This window comes from Tamandua tetradactyla, chromosome 2 (genome assembly GCF_023851605.1).
Source record: "Tamandua tetradactyla isolate mTamTet1 chromosome 2, mTamTet1.pri, whole genome shotgun sequence".
Lineage (NCBI taxonomy): Eukaryota > Metazoa > Chordata > Mammalia > Pilosa > Myrmecophagidae > Tamandua > Tamandua tetradactyla.
This window is the reverse complement of record NC_135328.1, coordinates 121,353,089-121,371,198: the sequence shown is the minus strand read 5'-3', so window position 1 is coordinate 121,371,198 and position 18,110 is coordinate 121,353,089. Positions and strand designations below refer to the sequence as shown.

Genomic DNA, 18,110 nt, shown 5'->3' with positions numbered 1-18,110 from the left:
CTGGGAAGCTCCTTGGGAAGCCCAAGTTAACCGCAAGTACAGTTGTGGGAGTGGGAAGAAGAGAAAGAAAAATGGAGCATGACAAGGGTGGAGAGTCAGGTTAATGGCTTGCTGCCATTAAAATAACTTTTACATTGAGGAAGAACCTGTCAGAATAACAGTTATCATGGAACGGTCAAATGAGGACGAGAACAGGTCAAAGAACACCAATGTGCTTGCTAGTGTTCTTTAAGGAGGAGCCATTTATGGGTAAAAATTGGTAAGGGACTGATTCTAACCATGTATTTTCTTTCTCTTCAGGTCACTGCTACAGGCATTTGTGTCTGTGTAGCATGGGCGCTGGGGGGGCTCTGGGGGCAGGAGGGAGTGTCATTTTTCATTTAAAAAATGGTTTCAGTTTCACTACTTTCCATAAGGTTACTTGTTTTCAGACTCCGGTATCACTTAGTTCAATGTCCAGGGAGAAGTCTGCTTCAGAAGTGGTAGGGAGGTGATGAACCCACAGCTGCAGTGTATGGTTTGATGAATTGATGGCGTCTTTCCAACAGTGAGAAACTTCTACACTCAACTGGAGACCAGGGAACCTCTGATACGACAGTTTAGTAGGTCCGAATCTTCTATAAGCTTCCCAGGGTTACAAAGTCTTCAGGCCTTCCAATTTCCCAACCATCTGTCCTGCCCACATCTTACAACTCCATGTGCTCATTGGACCTCAACCATGGTCTCTCTTGTAGGTAAGCAACCCTCTTGCCTTCTTGTACCATAGAAACCAAGCAGCAGAGCTGCTAAAACAGCGAGCATCAACTATGACTCACTTTCTCTTTCTCCCCTACACACACACACTCACACTCACACGCTCACACACCTTCCTTAGCATCATTCTACTTCATGGCACAACTACCAAAACCACCCAGATTCATCAATCTTACTGAACACATGGCAAGCCCAAGGAAAATGTTGCTTTGACCTGGAAAGACAGATTGATTTTGTTTCAAGTCAAAGGGACTATAGCTTGAAAGCGGCTTTGAGTCAGAAATTTGCCACCTTTTTACCAGATTGTTTTCTTAGTAAAAAAACAGGCAAGCTGCTCATAAAGCCAAAGGCAGCATTCCTCATCTATAAATCCCTTGTGGATAGAAGATTTTGCACGTGAAAAACACTGGACGATCCTTTCATGGAATTTCCTCATTTTATACATGAGGAAATTAAGCTCTAGAGACATAAAATCATTTTTCCAAAGTCACACAGTTCTGACTAGAACACAGATCTCTTGGCTTCTCATTCCAAGTTCTTTTCAACATACTATGGACTTGGTTACAGCTTGTTGTGATTTGTTATTTTCAGTTGATGTTTGGTTATCTAGTTTTTGTTTGGTTAGTTTTTAGGTTATCTACTTAGGTGAAGAAAGTGCATCACTGTCTTTTCTCCCACAATGACTCAGCTGGGATTGTGGAAAACAGAGGTAGACAGAGTATGTGAAGCCAGGGAGAAAGAGACCAAAAAAATAATCCCTTTTACACATTTTCAACTTGGGGATTTTCAATTCTTCCTTTGCAATTATACAATGATATTATAGAATTAACATGTATTTCCAATTCAGCTCTCAAAAAATTTGTTTTGGTTTCCTGAAGCAAGTAAGGGGTGAAAATATTTTAGAAATGTTCCTTTTAACCTGAAATTACTTCCCAAAGATCTTCTCGTTTTTTTTTAATTTTAAAACTTTCCCTTAAAGTGAGATATAAACAATATAACTAATTCTATGCGGGGGGGGGGGGCATTTTTAACATCGGTTTTAGTCAAACTAAAATCAAGAGTTCACATCTTCCTTGTTTCAATAGCTGCACAATAAATATAACAGAAAAAGTAGTACTCTACAAGTATTTTGCCAAACTTATCCTGGTTTTGTCTAAAACAAAGAAACATCATAGTGTTTTAGGAAATTTTAAAATTTAACATTATTTTAAATTACAATGTGCTCCCTACTCATTTTCATTATCTTTAACAGTGATTCAAATAATTGCAGTTTTTATACTAAATTTCCTATATTTAACCAGATTTCCTCTCCATTCAACTCATGTTTAATGGTGTCATCAGCTTAAGCCCAGACTTCCTAGATCACTTGGCTGGTTCTGAAACTATTTTAATGTTCCTAAGAGAAAAGGCTTTAGGTTACCACAGAGAATACTCCGGCCTAAAATAACACTTTATTCAGTAGAATGGGAAAAATGATGAAAACACAAAGCTAGTGCACAAAATACACAGACTTTGAATCAAGATTTCAATTTTAAATGTTTTTTTTTCTTAGGTACAGAGAGGATCTAGATAAAAAGATAATAATGCAGGGCAGTATGATGGTGACTCGGTGGCAGAATTCTTGCCTGCCATGCTGGAGACCCAGGTTCAATTACCAGTGCCTGCCCATGCAAAAATAAATAAATAAATAAATAAATAAATAAAAGATAACAATGTAGGGACATGTCTTCAAGATCTAGTGATAGATGGTAGTTTCCTAGACCTTACACGCAAACTACAAGCAATAAGAAAAAAAATAGATAAATGGGACCTCCTCAAAATGGAATTCTTCTGTGAGTCAAAGAACTGTGTCAAAAGGTAGAAAGGCAGCCGACCCAATGGGAGAAAATATTTGGAAACCATATATCTCATAAGGGTTTGATATCCAAAATATGCAAAGAAATCCTATAATTCAACAGTAAAAAGACGAATAGCCTAACTTAAAATGGGCAAAAAACACGAATAAACATTTTTCCAAAAAAGAAATACAAATGGATAAAGAGCACATGCGAGGATGTTCATGTTTACTAGCTATTAGGGAAATGCAAATCAAAACTACAAGTATGAGATATTTCAAACTTATAAGAATGGCCATTACTAAATAAACAGGAAACTACAAGAGTTGGAGAGGATGTGGAGAAACAGGAACACTTTTTCTCTGCTGGTGGAATGTAAAATGGTATAGCTGTTATGGAAGAGGGTTTGTCAGTTCCTCAGAAAACTAAGCACAGATTTGCTCTAAGATCCAGCAATCCTGCCAGTAGATATATACCCAAAAGAACTGAAAGCAGAAACCACGAACAGACATTTGCATGCCAGTGTCCATAGCAGCCTTATTCACAATTGATGGAAACAATCCAAGTGTCCATCAACTGAGGAGTGGACAAACAAAATGTGATATATTCATACAATGAAATATTATTCAACAGTGAGAAAGGATGAAGTCCTAAAGCAGGTGACAACATGGATGAACACTGAGGACATTATGCTAAGTCAAATAAGTCAGACACAAAAGGACAAATATTGTATGATCTCACTAATATTGTATGATCTCACTAATAATTATGCTATGTAAGCTCACAGACGTAGAATCTAGAGTATGGTTTACCAGGAAATAAAATGCAGCTAGAGAATGGGGAGTGGTTGCTTATGATGTACAGAATTTTTAACTAGGTTGAATGAAAATGAGTGGAAATGGATAGAGGTGATGGTAGCACATTATTGTGAGTATAATTAACAGTGGTGAATTGTGTGTGAGTGTGGCTGACAGGGGACGTTTAGTCATGTATGTCAACAGAAGGAAAGCCCGAGGCTAAAACATAGGACTGTATAACTCAATAACTGCTGTAGTGGATGATGACTGTGATTAACAGTACAAATACAAAAAACCTTCTCCATGAACTAAAATAAATGCATGAAATTATTACAAGAAGTTAATAATAGAGTGGTATACGGGGGAAAAATGCACTTACTGCAAACTATGGATTATAGTTAACAGTAATATCTTAATATTCTTTCATCAACAGTAATGAATGTACTGCACCAATGCTAGGTATCAGTGAGAGTGGGGGATAAGGGATACAGGATGTTTTTGGGTTTTCTCGTCTGTTTTTTTTATTCTTGAAGTAATGAAAGTGTTCCAAAATTGATTGTGATGCTGAATGTAAACCTATGAGAGGTGATAATACTGTAAGCCATTGATTGTGTACTTTGGATGGACTGTATAGTGTACGAATATATCTCGATGAAATTACATTAAAGAAAAAGAAAAAGGATGTAAGTCCTCTTCCTTTCTAGCTTAGCAAGAACACCTTTCTTTACACATTCTTGATCCTGTACTTGTTCTCATCAATACATTTCTAAGGGGTACACATATTAACATATGCCGTGCAAAAGTGAACATCTTTCCAAGAAGTATGCTATATATACATTCAGATGGTTATATGTGCTTATTCTGTCAATTTTAAATTTCATCTATATCAGGATGATGGAGGGAAGAAACCACATTTGTGTTCACAAGCTGGCACAGCTCCTCGATGGCTAAACTAAGGTAGAAAAGTATAGTTTTTATACTCCCAGATATTTCACTTTAGAATTAGAATGGGGAAGAAGAAAGCATTGACAATTATTTGGAAGAAAAACTATTTAACTGCTTCAAATGTATTTTCAATTCTCCTCCAGAGAATATTGCCACTTGGTAGAAAGTGTGAGGGCAACTCTTATGAAAGGGAAATTTCAGGATATAAAAGTGACTTCTACCCAAGTTTGAATTGCATTTTCTTAGTAAAATTCAAATTTCAGAATTGCTTTAGATTTATTTATTTATTTTTTGATTGCAAAGATAATAGAGTTCCCCATATGCCTCACACCCAGTCTCCCTTAATATTAACATCTCACATTAGCATGTTACATTTGTCACAATTAATGAACCAATATGCAATAATGAGACACTGTTACTAACTAAAATCCAGACTTTATTTAGATTTCCTTAGTTTTCCCCTAATGTCGCTTTTCAGTTCCAGCATCCCATCCAGGATACCATGTTACATTTAGTCGTCATGCCTCCTCAGGCTCCTCTTGGTTGTGATACCTTTTCGCAATTTCCTTGTTTTCGATGACCTTGATGATTTTGAGGAATACTGGCCAGGAATTTTGCAGGGTATCTTGCAATTGGGATTCATCTGATGTTTTCCTCATGATTGCACTGGGGAATGGAGAAGGAAGCTAGAAAGTGCCATTTTCATCACATGATACCAAGGGCACACACATACTATCAGCATGAGTTCCACTGATGCTGTTGACCTTGATCGCCCAGGTGAGGTGGTGTTTGTCAGGGTTCTCCTCTGTACAGTAACTTTTGCTCCCTTTCCGCGTACTGTACTCTTTGGAAGAAGTCAGTGTGTGTGGCCCACACTTAGGGAGTGGGGAGTTAGGCTTTTCCTTCTTGAGGGCAAAGTGTCTATATAAATTAGAATTGTTCTGCAGGGCAAATTTGTCTATTCTCCCCCCTCAACCCGCCTGTATTTATTCAATCACTTCTTTACATCAGTATGGATGCATGGGTATGTACTTGGTGCTTTGCATGTAATCCAGTGCTACTTTATTTATTTTGTTGCTCAGTTTTAGCCATTAGGAGCTCTTTTGGCCAGCTCTTGTGGCTCTTTGGCATACCTCCATTACCGTGCATGGTGGTGGTAGCTGTCTCTGTGTATTAATTAGCAGTTAAAGGTTTACAGAAATGGTTGTTGTATGAGGTACTTCTTTACCTTCTGGCACTACAAGGTACTCCAGGCTTATCTTGTATATATTCTGTCCCAGTCCTAGAATCAGTCTTTTCCCCCAGGAGCCCTGACTCCTTTAACTGGAGAATGGTATGAGAAACCGACAGGTGGACAATGGGTGCCATTGCTCTAGACCCTCCCAGTGGGAAGAGCAAGGAAATATGTGTGTGTATATACGTGTGTGTGTACATGTGTGTGTACTAATCCATGGATATACACAAATCTGTAGTTATTACTGTATGTATCCAACTGTATCTATGTTAAACTAAACGTAACAGTTCAGAGTGATGTCTCTGACTCTAATCCACTGTCATATAAATCATTCTAACCCCCTCCTCTCCCTTATCTGTAACTTCCTGCTCCAACAGTTGAGAAACCAGGCCTCCCCCATCTGCCATCTACTTATTTAATTGCTCAGTTCCAGCATATATGTTGAGTGGTACCAGAACTGTTCATTCTTACCCTCATGGAAAACAACTTTATCTATTACAGGACAGTGTTACAGGGCAGTGTACAGTATACAATACAGTTCTTTGTACCCTCAGTATTAAAGACTCCAGTCATTGAGGGGGGAAGAGAGAAATAAGACAAGATGAAGGGTCACTGGCTGAGAGATTTCAGATACAGTTGAAAGGTTATCCTGGAGGTTGTTCTTCTGCCTGGTATGGATAACGCCTTTTTAGTTTAGGGTGTATTGGAGAGGCTGGACGGAGGTACCTGAAGCTGTAGAGCTGTGTTCCAGTAGCCATGTTTCTTGAAGATGATTGTATAATGATAAAGCTTTTGCAAGTGATTGTGTGATTGTGAAAACCTTCTGTCTGATGCTCCTTTTATCTATGGTATGGATAGATGAGTAAAACATATGGATTAAAAATAAATAAATAATAGGGGAACAAAGGTTAAAATAAATTGGGTAGAGGGAAATACTAGTGGTCAATGAGAGGGAGGGGTAAGGGGTATGGTATGTATGAGTTTGTTCTTTTTTCATTTTATTTCTTTTTCTGGAGTGATGTAAATGTTCTGAGAAATGATCATGGTGGTGATGAATATACAACTATGGGATAATATTGTGAGCCACTGATTGCATACCAAGTGTGGAATGTTCATATGTTAAGAATGTTTGTGTTGTATGTTGATTGATTTTATTAATAAAAATTTTTAAAAAAAAAGAGAGAGAGAGAGAGAAAGATTTGGGCCACAATAAAAAAAAAAGACTCCAGTCATTTCTAAAGTTACATAAGTCAGGACTTTTCCTATACCCCACCCCCTTTAGTGAGGTTGTTGCATAAATCTATAATACAGTCAGAGAGTTCTGTCACATTCTGCATTCCATCCTGGAATCCCCAGACTACCTAAATAATTATTTATTACCAAAGAAAATGATGTAAGTTTTATTCTTGACAAGTGATAGGATGAGAATTCAGAAGGGAAAAACCACTCTGTCTAATTGCTACATAAAAACAGAAACTTATTGAAAGCTAGTATTGCTTACTTGTTTTTTAAATGTATTTGAAATCTAGATACATATGATAGGGAGGGACCTGGTAAAGATCAAAAGTAAGAAAAGTAGCTTCCTTTTACACTTGGGACGTGGATTTTCAAGGAGCTTCCCCTCAATTTTTCTACCTGTAAATTGGGGCTTAAAAGTTCCTCACTCGGGGGGGGGGGGCCAAGATGGCAGCTTAGTAAGGTACGTGCGTCTTAGTTTCTCCTCCTCCAAAGCAACTACTAGGTGAACTGAAACAGTGCAGAACAGCTCCCGGGGCTACGGCAGGGAATGGACACACAGCGTACCCCAGTCTGGACTGGCTACTCTGACTGCGAGACTCGGCTGCGGTGAGATTCCCGAGCGGCGCGCGATTTCCCGAGCAGCGGCAGCTGCGGCGGCCAGAGCTACTCCCTCCCTCCTTCCCGGGCCGGCTAAGAGTCTTGGAGAGGCAAGTTTCCCAAGCCGAGGCGGCCGGCGCCCCTCTTTTGCGGGCGGCTTAGAGTCCACGGCTACGAGTCTCGGATCAGAGGGCTATCCAAGCCGCGGTGGCATCCCCCACGGGTGGCTTCCTGGTCCAGTGGGGAATTCCCCAGGTTGCGGCGGCCGGTGACCGACGCCCCTCCCCCGCGGGCGACTTCCTGGTCCGGTGGCGAATTCCTCGGGCCCGCTGCAGCCGGCAACCAGCCACAGGGTCCCCTCAAGCCACGGCGGCTGACGCCCCCACCACGCGCGGCCCCTGAACCAACGGAGAGAATTGGATCCGAAATCCCCAGGACGCGGAGATCGGTGACCGGGGGGGGATCCATTCCAAACACGTGAGACAAACGTGTGCCACGAGCGCCAACTACTGGGCAGGATAAGAAAAACAGAACCCAGAGATTTCACAGAAAAATCTTACAACCTTGTTGGGTCCGACACCCAGGGAAATCTGACTAAATGCCCAGACGCCAGCAGCAGAAGATAACGGTCCACGCTCAGAAGATTGAGAATATGGCCCAATCAAAGGAACAAACCAATAGTTCAAATGAGATACAACAGCTGAGACAACTAATGCTGAATATACGAACAGAAATGGAAAACCTCTTCAAAAATGAAATCGATAAATTGAGGGAGGACATGAAGAGGACATGGGCTGAACATAAAGAAGAAATAGAAAAACTGAAAAAACAAATCACAGAACGTATGGAAAGTGAAGGATAAAGTAGAAAAGATGGAAAAAACAATGGATACCTACAATGATAGATTTAAACAGACAGAAGATAGAATTAGTGATTTGGAGGATGGAACATCTGAATTCCAAAAAGAAACAGAAACTATCAGGAAAAGAATGGAAAAATTTGAACAGGGTATCAGGGAACTCAAGGACAATATGAACCGCACAAATATACGTGTTGTGGGTGTCCCAGAAGGAGAAGAGAAGGGAAAAGGAGGAGAAAAAATAATGGAAGAAATTATCACTGAAAATTTCCCAACTCTTACGAAAGACCTAAAATTACAGATCCAAGAAGTGCAGCGCACCCCAAAGAGATTAGACCCAAATAGGCGTTCTCCAAGACACTTACTAGTCAGAATGTCAGAGGTCAAAGAGAAAGAGAGGATCTTGAAAGCAGCAAGAGAAAAACAATCCATCACATACAAGGGAAACCCAATAAGACTATGTGTAGATTTCTCAGCAGAAACCATGGAAGCTAGAAGACAGTGGGATGATATATTTAAATTACTAAAAGAGAAAAACTGCCAACCAAGTCTCCTATATCCAGCAAAATTATCCTTCAAAAATGAGGGAGAAATTAAAACATTCTCAGACAAAAAGTCACTGAGAGAATTTGTGACCAAGAGACCAGCTCTGCAAGAAATACTAAAGGGAGCACTAGAGTCAGATACAAAAAGACAGAAGAGAGAGGTATGGAGAAGAGTGTAGAAAGAAGGAAAATCAGATATGATATATATAATACAAAAGGTAAAATGGTAGAGGAAAATATTATCCAAACAGTAATAACACTAAATGTCAACGGACTGAATTCCCCAATCAAAAGACATAGATTGGCAGAATGGATTAAAAAACAGGATCCTTCTATATGCTGTCTACAGGAAACACATCTTAGACCCAAAGATAAACATAGGTTGAAAGTGAAAGGTTGGGAAAAGATATTTCATGCAAATAACAACCAGAAAAGAGCAGGAGTGGCTATACTAATATCCAACAAATTAGACTTCAAATGTAAAACAGTTAAAAGAGACAAAGAAGAACACTATATACTAATAAAAGGAACAATTAAACAAGAAGACATAACAATCATAAATATTTACGCACCGAACCAGAACGCCTCAAAATACGTGAGGAATACACTGCAAACACTGAAAAGGGAAATAGACTCATATACCATAATAGTTGGAGACTTCAATTCACTACTCTCATCAATGGACAGAACATCTAGACAGAGGATCAATAAAGAAATAGAGAATCTGAATATTACTATAAATGAGCTAGACTTAACAGACATTTATAGGACATTACATCCCACAACAGCAGGATACACCTTTTTCTCAAGTGCTCATGGATCATTCTCAAAGATAGACCATATGCTGGGTCACAAAGCAAGTCTTAACAAATTTAAAAAGATTGAAATCATACACAACACTTTCTCGGATCATAAAGGAATGAAGTTGGAAATCAATAATAGGCGGAGTACCAGAAAATTCACAAATACGTGGAGACTCAACAACACACTCCTAAGCAACGAATGGGTCAAAGAAGAAATTGCTAGAGAAATTAGCAAATACCTCGAGGCAAATGAAAATGAAAACACAACATATCAAAACTTATGGGACGCAGCAAAGGCAGTGCTAAGAGGGAAATTTATTGCCCTAAATGCCTATATCAGAAAAGAAGAAAAGGCAAAAATTCAGGAATTAACTATCCATTTGGAAGAACTGGAGAAAGAACAGCAAACTAATCCCAAAGCAAGCAAAAGGAAAGAAATAACAAAGATTAGAGCAGAAATAAATGAAATTGAAAACATGAAAACAATAGAGAAAATCAATAAGGCCAGAAGTTGGTTCTATGAGAAAATCAATAAGATTGATGGGCCCTTAGCAAGACTGACAAAAAGAAGAAGAGAGAGGATGCAAATAAATAAGATCAGAAATGGAAGAGGAGACATAACTACTGACCTCACAGAAATAAAGGAGGTAATAACAGGATACTATGAACAACTTTACGCTAATAAATACAACAATTTAGAGGAAATGGACGGGTTCCTGGAAAGACATGAACAACCAACTTTGACTCAAGAAGAAACAGATGACCTCAACAAACCAATCACAAGTAAAGAAATCGAACCAGTCATTTAAAAGCTTCCTAAAAAGAAAAGTCCAGGACCAGATAGCTTCACATCAGAATTCTATCAAACATTCCAGAAAGAATTAGTACCAACTCTCCTCAAACTCTTCAAAAAAATCGAAGCAGAGGGAAAACTACCTAATTCATTCTATGAAGCCAACATCACCCTCATACCAAAACCAGGCAAAGATATTACAAAAAAAGAAAACTACAGGCCAATCTCTCTAATGAATATAGATGCAAAAATCCTCAATAAAATTCTAGCAAATCGTATCCAACAACACATTAAAAGAATTATACATCATGACCAAGTAGGATTCATCCCAGGTATGCAAGGATGGTTCAACATAAGAAAATCAATTAATGTAATACACCATATCAACAAATCAAAGCAGAAAAATCACATGATCATCTCAATTGATGCAGAGAAGGCATTTGACAAGATTCAACATCCTTTCCTGCTGAAAACACTTCAAAAGATAGGAATACAAGGGAACTTCCTTAAAATGATAGAGGGAATATATGAAAAACCCACAGCTAATATCATCCTCAATGGGGAAAAATTGAAAACTTTCCCCCTAAGATCAGGAACAAGACAAGGATGTCCACTATCACCACTATTATTCAACATTGTGTTGGAGGTTCTAGCCAGAGCAATTAGACAAGAAAAAGAAATACAAGGCATCAAAATTGGAAAGGAAGAAGTAAAACTATCACTGTTTGCAGACGATATGATACTATACGTCGAAAACCCGGAAAAATCCACAACAAAACTACTAGAGCTAATAAATGAGTACAGCAAAGTAGCAGGTTACAAGATCAACATTCAAAAATCTGTAGCATTTCTATACACTAGTAATGAACAAGCTGAGGGGGAAATCAAGAAACGAATCCCATTTACAATTGCAACTAAAAGAATAAAATACCTAGCAATAAATTTAACTAAAGAGACAAAAAACCTATATAAAGAAAACTACAAAAAACTGCTAAAAGAAATCACAGAAGACCTAAATAGATGCAAGGGCATACCGTGTTCATGGATTGGAAGACTAAATATAGTTAAGATGTCAATCCTACCTAAATTGATTCACAGATTCAATGCAATACCAATCAAAATCCCAACAACTGATTTTTCAGAAATAGAAAAACCAATAAGCAAATTTATCTGGAAGGGCAGGGTGCCCCGAATTGCTAAAAACATCTTGAGGAAAAAAAACGAAGCTGGAGGTCTAGCGATGCCGGACTTTAAGGCATATTATGAAGCCACAGTGGTCAAAACAGCATGGTATTGGCATAAAGATAGATATATCGACCAATGGAATCGAATAGAGTGCTCAGATATAGACCCTCTCATCTATGGACATTTGATCTTTGATAAGGCAGTCAAGCCAACTCACCTGGGACAGAACAGTCTCTTCAATAAATGATGCCTAGAGAACTGGATATCCATATGCAAAAGAATGAAAGAAGACCCATATCTCACACCCTACACAAAAGTTAACTCAAAATGGATCAAAGATCTAAACATTAGGTCTAAGACCATAAAACAGTTAGAGGAAAATGTAGGGAGATATCTTATGAATCTTACAATTGGAGGCAGTTTTATGGACCTTAAACCTAAAGCAAGAGCACTGAAGAAGGAAATAAATAAATGGGAACTCCTCAAAATTAAACACTTTTGTGCATCAAAGAACTTCATCAAGAAAGTAGAAAGACAGCCTACACAATGGGAGACAATATTTGGAAACGACATATCAGATAAAGGTCTAGTATCCAGAATTTATAAAGAGATTGTTCAACTCAACAACAAAAAGACAGCCAACCCAATTACAAAATGGGAAAAAGACTTGAATAGACACCTCTCAGAGGAGGAAATACAAATGGCCAAAAGGCACATGAAGAGATGCTCAATGTCCCTGGCCATTAGAGAAATGCAAATCAAAACCACAATGAGATATCATCTCACACCCACCAGAATGGCCATTATCAACAAAACAGAAAATGACAAGTGCTGGAGAGGATGCGGAGAAAGAGGCTCACTTATCCACTGTTGGTGGGAATGTCAAATGGTGCAACCACTGTGGAAGGCAGTTTGGCGGTTCCTCAAAAAGCTGCATATAGAATTGCCATACGACCCAGCAATACCATTGCTGGGAATCTACTCAAAGGAATTAAGGGCAAAAACTCAAACGGACATTTGCACACCAATGTTTATAGCAGCGTTATTTACAATTGCAAAGAGATGGAAACAGCCAAAATGTCCATCAACAGACGAGTGGCTAAACAAACTGTGGTATATACATACGATGGAATATTATGCAGCTTTAAGGCAGGATAAACTTATGAAGCATGTAATAACATGGATGGACCTAGAGAACATTATGCTGAGTGAGTCTAGCCAAAAACTAAAAGAGAAATACTGTATGGTCCCAATGATGTGAATCGACACTCAAGAATAAACTTGGAATATGTCATTGGTAACAGAGTTCAGCAGGAGTTAGAAACAGGGTAAGATAATGGGTAATTGGAGCTGATGGGATACAGACTGTGCAATAGGACTAGATACAAAAACTCAAAAATGGACAGCACAATAATACCTCATTGTAAAGTAATTATGTTAAAACACTGAATGAAGCTGCATCCGAGCTATAGGTTTTTGTTTTGTTTTGTTTTGTTTTGTTTTGTTCTTACTATTATTACTTTTATTCTTTTTCTCTATATTAACATTCTATATCTTTTTCGGTTGTATTGCTAGTTCTTCTAAACCGATGCAAATGTACTAAGAAATGATGATCATGCATCTATGTGATGATGTTAAGAATTACTGATTGCATATGTAGAATGGTATGATTTCTAAAAAAAAAAAAATGGACAGCACAATACTACCTAATTGTAATGTAATTATGTTAAAACACTGAATAAAGCTGCAAAAAAAAAGTTCCTCACTCATTACTAAGAATTTACATATAAGCTGATGGCATTATGGACATTCAAGAGCAAATATGTTACAACTATTTTAGTTTTAATTAATATGAACACTATACCTGGAGGAATAAGCTTTATCCACTTTACACAATCATAGTCAGAAAATGTTGGGACCCTAATGATTACTATTTGCTCATATCAGCTAAGGAATCATTTCTGTCTAGCAACCTGGGATCCTTAGGCATTTTGGAGCCCTTCAAGTATTCAAATAGCGACTAGCATATATTTAGGTATCTTCTTAAACAGTTGGGAGAGTTTAGAGAGATTTTTGTGGCCATTCATAGAAGATTATTTTGACTAATAAAATCCCTCACCCTCCACCCCCAAAAAGCAAAAATCTTTCTAGGATTCCTTTTTAAAACATTTATTAATCTTTGTAAGATTGCATTAATGGCACTTATTTACTAATCTATGATTGCAAACTTCTAAGGATACAGGTTAAACTCCTGTGGTGACTGATCATACATTTCACTGAATTATCAGAAAAGATACCAAGAGACACCAAGCGTAAATTCCTGAAGGCAACCTTTCAGAAGTAAAGTGTGCCCATTCCAAAAATGCTCTTTATGGAAACCAGCATCTATCCACAACTTGATCCTACTCAAAATTTTTACATGTAACAATTCACAAGTCTAATCTCTTTCTTTGGAGTGAGCACGAAGGAGAAAGTCATGTTTGAAGCAATGAGTATTTCTCCCAAATAACTGTCAACAGTTTCTTCTTCCTCATTATTCTACTTAAAAACTGAAATATTATATTGTAGTATAAAAACCATAATTTCCTAGTTAAATACTCAGAAAGAGTATGTTGTTAAATCTTATTGAAACTCCCATCTTCAATAAGTTCAAAAACATTTTTAAGATACAATAAGAACACCTGTTTCTTTCCCTCACAGTTTCCAAAGAATACCCAATAAACTATTCTATGAATACATCACTATGCCTTTGTACTGGTTTAAGCTTGGACTAACCCTGTAATTTCCCAAAAGCTGTCTCAGACTCCAAGAGCAATGAGATAGGAAAGGAACTTCGTGTTGAGCAGGGCTGAAGACCAGAGCAGGAGGTAGGATTAGAAGGCAAGGGATGGGGTAATGAGAGCTCAAAGTCAAGGCATGCTTTAAATAAAGATCAAAATTTGCAGGCAGAAATGGGAGTAAGGGGAAGTAATGTAAGCAACCGATAGAGACAACTGTTTCAATTAAGGGAATCTAATGCTATAAAAGAAAGTGCTCAAAACAAGCTAAATGAGATCAACATTCCCCCATCCAAGTTCTGCAATAATTACCACATCGATTTGCAATAAATTAGCACAAAGAAACAGGTAAAATAATGACAAATCAATAAAGTTTGTTTTAAAATTCTCAAAATCTAAAACAACCTGAACAACTGTTGGAAGAAGGGCAATAAGCAGAGAACAAATGGCTGCCTAAATGCATCCCCTGGAAGTTGATGCCTCATCAATTCCTTCTCCTAGCACTAAAAATCAGGGATCTTCCTGGATTCAAATCCCAAGAATCACAGCTAAAGAAGCAAGCGTGTAATCTCAGCAGGACTGGCTGTTACCTTTCTTCGAAATAGATTTTTCAAGAGCTCTGGGGTGCATGTTATATGGCAACTAAAAACGTCCAGGGAGGCAACAGCTGTCAAGAGACAGGTACAGTAAGAAATTTATAAAAGTGCTTTTCCTAAAAGTTCTTTAGATGCACTTTGCCAGGCTTCACACCAACCCAATTCCACAGCAGTGTACTCTCTCTAGGAATAGATGGGAACTTTGGGAAAGCACTTGCTGAGAGACACATAGTAAGCCCATCTGTAAACCTGGAAAACTCTAACAGAGTTCTCAGTGGAGACCTAGGCTAGGGATTTAATCATTAGATTCGCCTTTCAATCTCCTAACTCAGAAATATGAGGGCTTAACAAAGTAATCTTTTCATCCTGACTCGAAGGAGGTAATCCTATTAGAGTTCAACATGCCTAGCCTGGGGATATGCCTGCTTCTCCGTGGGTCTAAGAATTTGAGGCTAGATGGGTAATGCCACAGGATAAAGCAGGAACATCTTTGCAGAGCTGGTCCCCGGTCCGAGGGCATCCCTACAAAGGTTCATCTTGCAGTGTGTGAGGTTAACAGGCACAGGTGCAGCGTGCTCAAGTAACCTACCTGCCACTCTGGTCTGAGGTCCAAATAACTGATTTCCCCTTGGGTGTGGTTTTGTACCAGATCCTTACGGCGTGAGGAAAGTCAGCAGCTGTCTGAGCCCCTGTCTTCCTGATCTGAAGGCTCCAAGTGTCAGTGGCAAACAGGAGCTCCCCACAGCCAGGAGCCTGGCTGCAGAGAGCATAATAGTCTAACTGCTCCCTCCAACGATCTGCAGGCAGAGTCACAAGTTCATGTACAATCTGATTCCTGAGCTCCTCAGAAACAACTGTTGGCTTGGGAGACCTTGTGAATGTTTCAATACCTGGCACAGCAGCAACATCCACCTCCTCGACCTTTAACACCGATAGATCACAGCAGTCCAACACCAGCCAAAAATCCTCATTCCCATGATTCCCTGTGTCACGGCAGTACTTTGAACCAGAAATCCCAGAAGCCTGTTCCCGGTTGTCATGGTTACCATCTTTATCAGAAGTATCTTTTTCACCTTTACCACAGATGGCAAAATCATTATATCCCATTTGAGATGAGAAGGTCCTTGCGTTTGTCATGGGAATATGGCAGGGTCCAGGCGTTCTAAATTTGCAGGCTCCGCGTGACTCCAACTGGCAGGATTCCTCAGTGGATCTGCTCCGTTCCTTGAATCTGTTTCCAGACTCAAAGAAAAGCACTATGGTGCCCTCAATGTCTTGACTCTCGAAATTCACGTCTACATCCAGTACATAGTGCTTCACAAGTATGTGGCTGGTGTTGGCCAGGAGAGGCAGGTCATCTTGGGACGGGTCCAGCTTTACGTCCATGGGGTAGCTGGTGGTTCAAGAGCTTTGTTAAACTCTGCCTTAATCTTCTGGAATCATAAATATCTGCTTAACAACAGCAAAAAAACGACACCACCCGATGTCACAAATTATAGTTCCACAACTTTCACATGTCCTGGCAAAGAAGAAAAATACAATTAGACAAAATTCCAAATAAGACGTCAAGTGCTCCTGCAACTGCTACTCCTGCAAGTTGACTACCATCTTTAAATAATTCCCCCAGTGTGTTAGCTGCTTATAGCTAGGAGGCAGACTAGTGTTTTTAACTGACATCAAAGAAAGCTGTATAATGGTTTTCTAAAAATATTTCAGTTACCAACAGAGTGAAATGGGTCTCCACAAAGCCAGAAGAATGGTGCTCCTAACTAGAACTGGCCTTGTTTTGGAAAAGAGCAATTGTTATGCAAAAGCGCAACTGAGTATCGCTCTGCCTCTTGCTTTAAAAGATATTAAATTTATCATTTCTAATTTTGTGCATCAAAAGATAAGTGATTGTTTCTCTACTGTGATTCTAAGGAACAAGTGTGAATGAAGGCTAAATGGCCTCATACGTTTTATTCTTTGAGAGTAATAATTTAATACATACAATGTAACTCCAGGGATTAATGTACTTTTCACATTAGGGCTGCTCTCATATCAGCACTTCCAGTAAATTACAGGAAAATGAGCCAATTTACCAGGAGTGCATTCTAAGTATTCCTTTGAGATTGTTCATGGAGATTTTTCAAATTTATAGTTAAATACTCAAGGTATATCATTACATCTTAATAGCTGAAAGCCCATTAACATTCTGGATAATAACTTTCTTGTGGCAAACAAAAGGTCTTCTCATTTGAAAAAATAAAAGTATGCAAATACCTATAAAAGGGAAGAGAGAGATTAAAATGTAGAAACAGATGTTGCAATAAAATGCACAAGTTCTTCATAAAAGTTCTAAATCAAAATGTATTCTTATTTTATAATAGCAATTCAGTTAAAAGAAAAATTATTTGAAATTATTTCAATCCCTGTTGTGTACTGAATTTCTTTTAGCATATGCTGGTTTTTTTTCTTTTCTTCTTTTTTTTTTTTTAATTCTTTTTACAAAAATGAAAAAGAAACAGCAGGAGAAAAGAAAAAAACTCTGAAAGAGTATAATATTTAAAATAATTTTGTTTCTAAATATCAGGAGGTATTTTTTATCATCTACACAACATTACTTGCTTAGCTTTTCAAGTAAAACGGCACCCTCCCTTTTGATTCTGGTTAACAACTACTCACTTCCCTTCCAACTTTATCTGCTTCTCTACTAGGCCCTTTTATTTCCCTTCCCTCTAGAATTCATTCCAGCAGTCAACACTATTGAATTTTCAGATTCTACTGCTCCACAAACCATTTCCTCACCAGAATCTCACCTAATCTAAGAAAGCCTGGTCCTGCAGCCTGCTACAATCAGGTTTCAAGCTTTTCTCCAGTCATGGAGACCAGCACTCCCTTTATACCCTTGTCTTCTAGCCAAAGGGCCTATCCAAGCCACCACTTCCTGGAGATGACCCGATTCCAGGCTTCCATATACCTTTAGGTCTAAACCTGGTTCTCCACCTGGAATGCTCCTGGCTCCCACCTCCCATATATCTACCTGCTCCCAGTCCTATTCCCCCTCTAAACCCCAGTTTAAGCACGAACACCTCCAGAAATCCTTCCCTGGTCTCTATTCCCACCTGCCAACAACCTGTGTATGGTAATGACTTTAAGCGCAGGAGGAAGTG

At 38.6% G+C, this 18,110-nt stretch overlaps 1 protein-coding gene across 44 annotated transcripts in view; it reads right to left on the bottom strand.

Annotated features, from left to right (window-relative positions):
* The window catches only part of AOPEP (aminopeptidase O (putative)), a 489,538-nt gene that overhangs the window by 430,550 nt on the left and 40,878 nt on the right, over positions 1 to 18,110 (bottom strand). For all 44 annotated transcript variants that reach the window (XR_013170613.1, XR_013170612.1, XR_013170616.1 and 41 more), the window contains exon 3: positions 15,548 to 16,477. Coding sequence is in view for 15 of the 44 variants with exons in the window: in XM_077148679.1 (XP_077004794.1) it covers positions 15,548 to 16,344 (797 nt within the window). In the remaining 29 variants the exon portion in view is untranslated. The remainder of the gene's footprint in view (positions 1 to 15,547; positions 16,478 to 18,110) is intronic.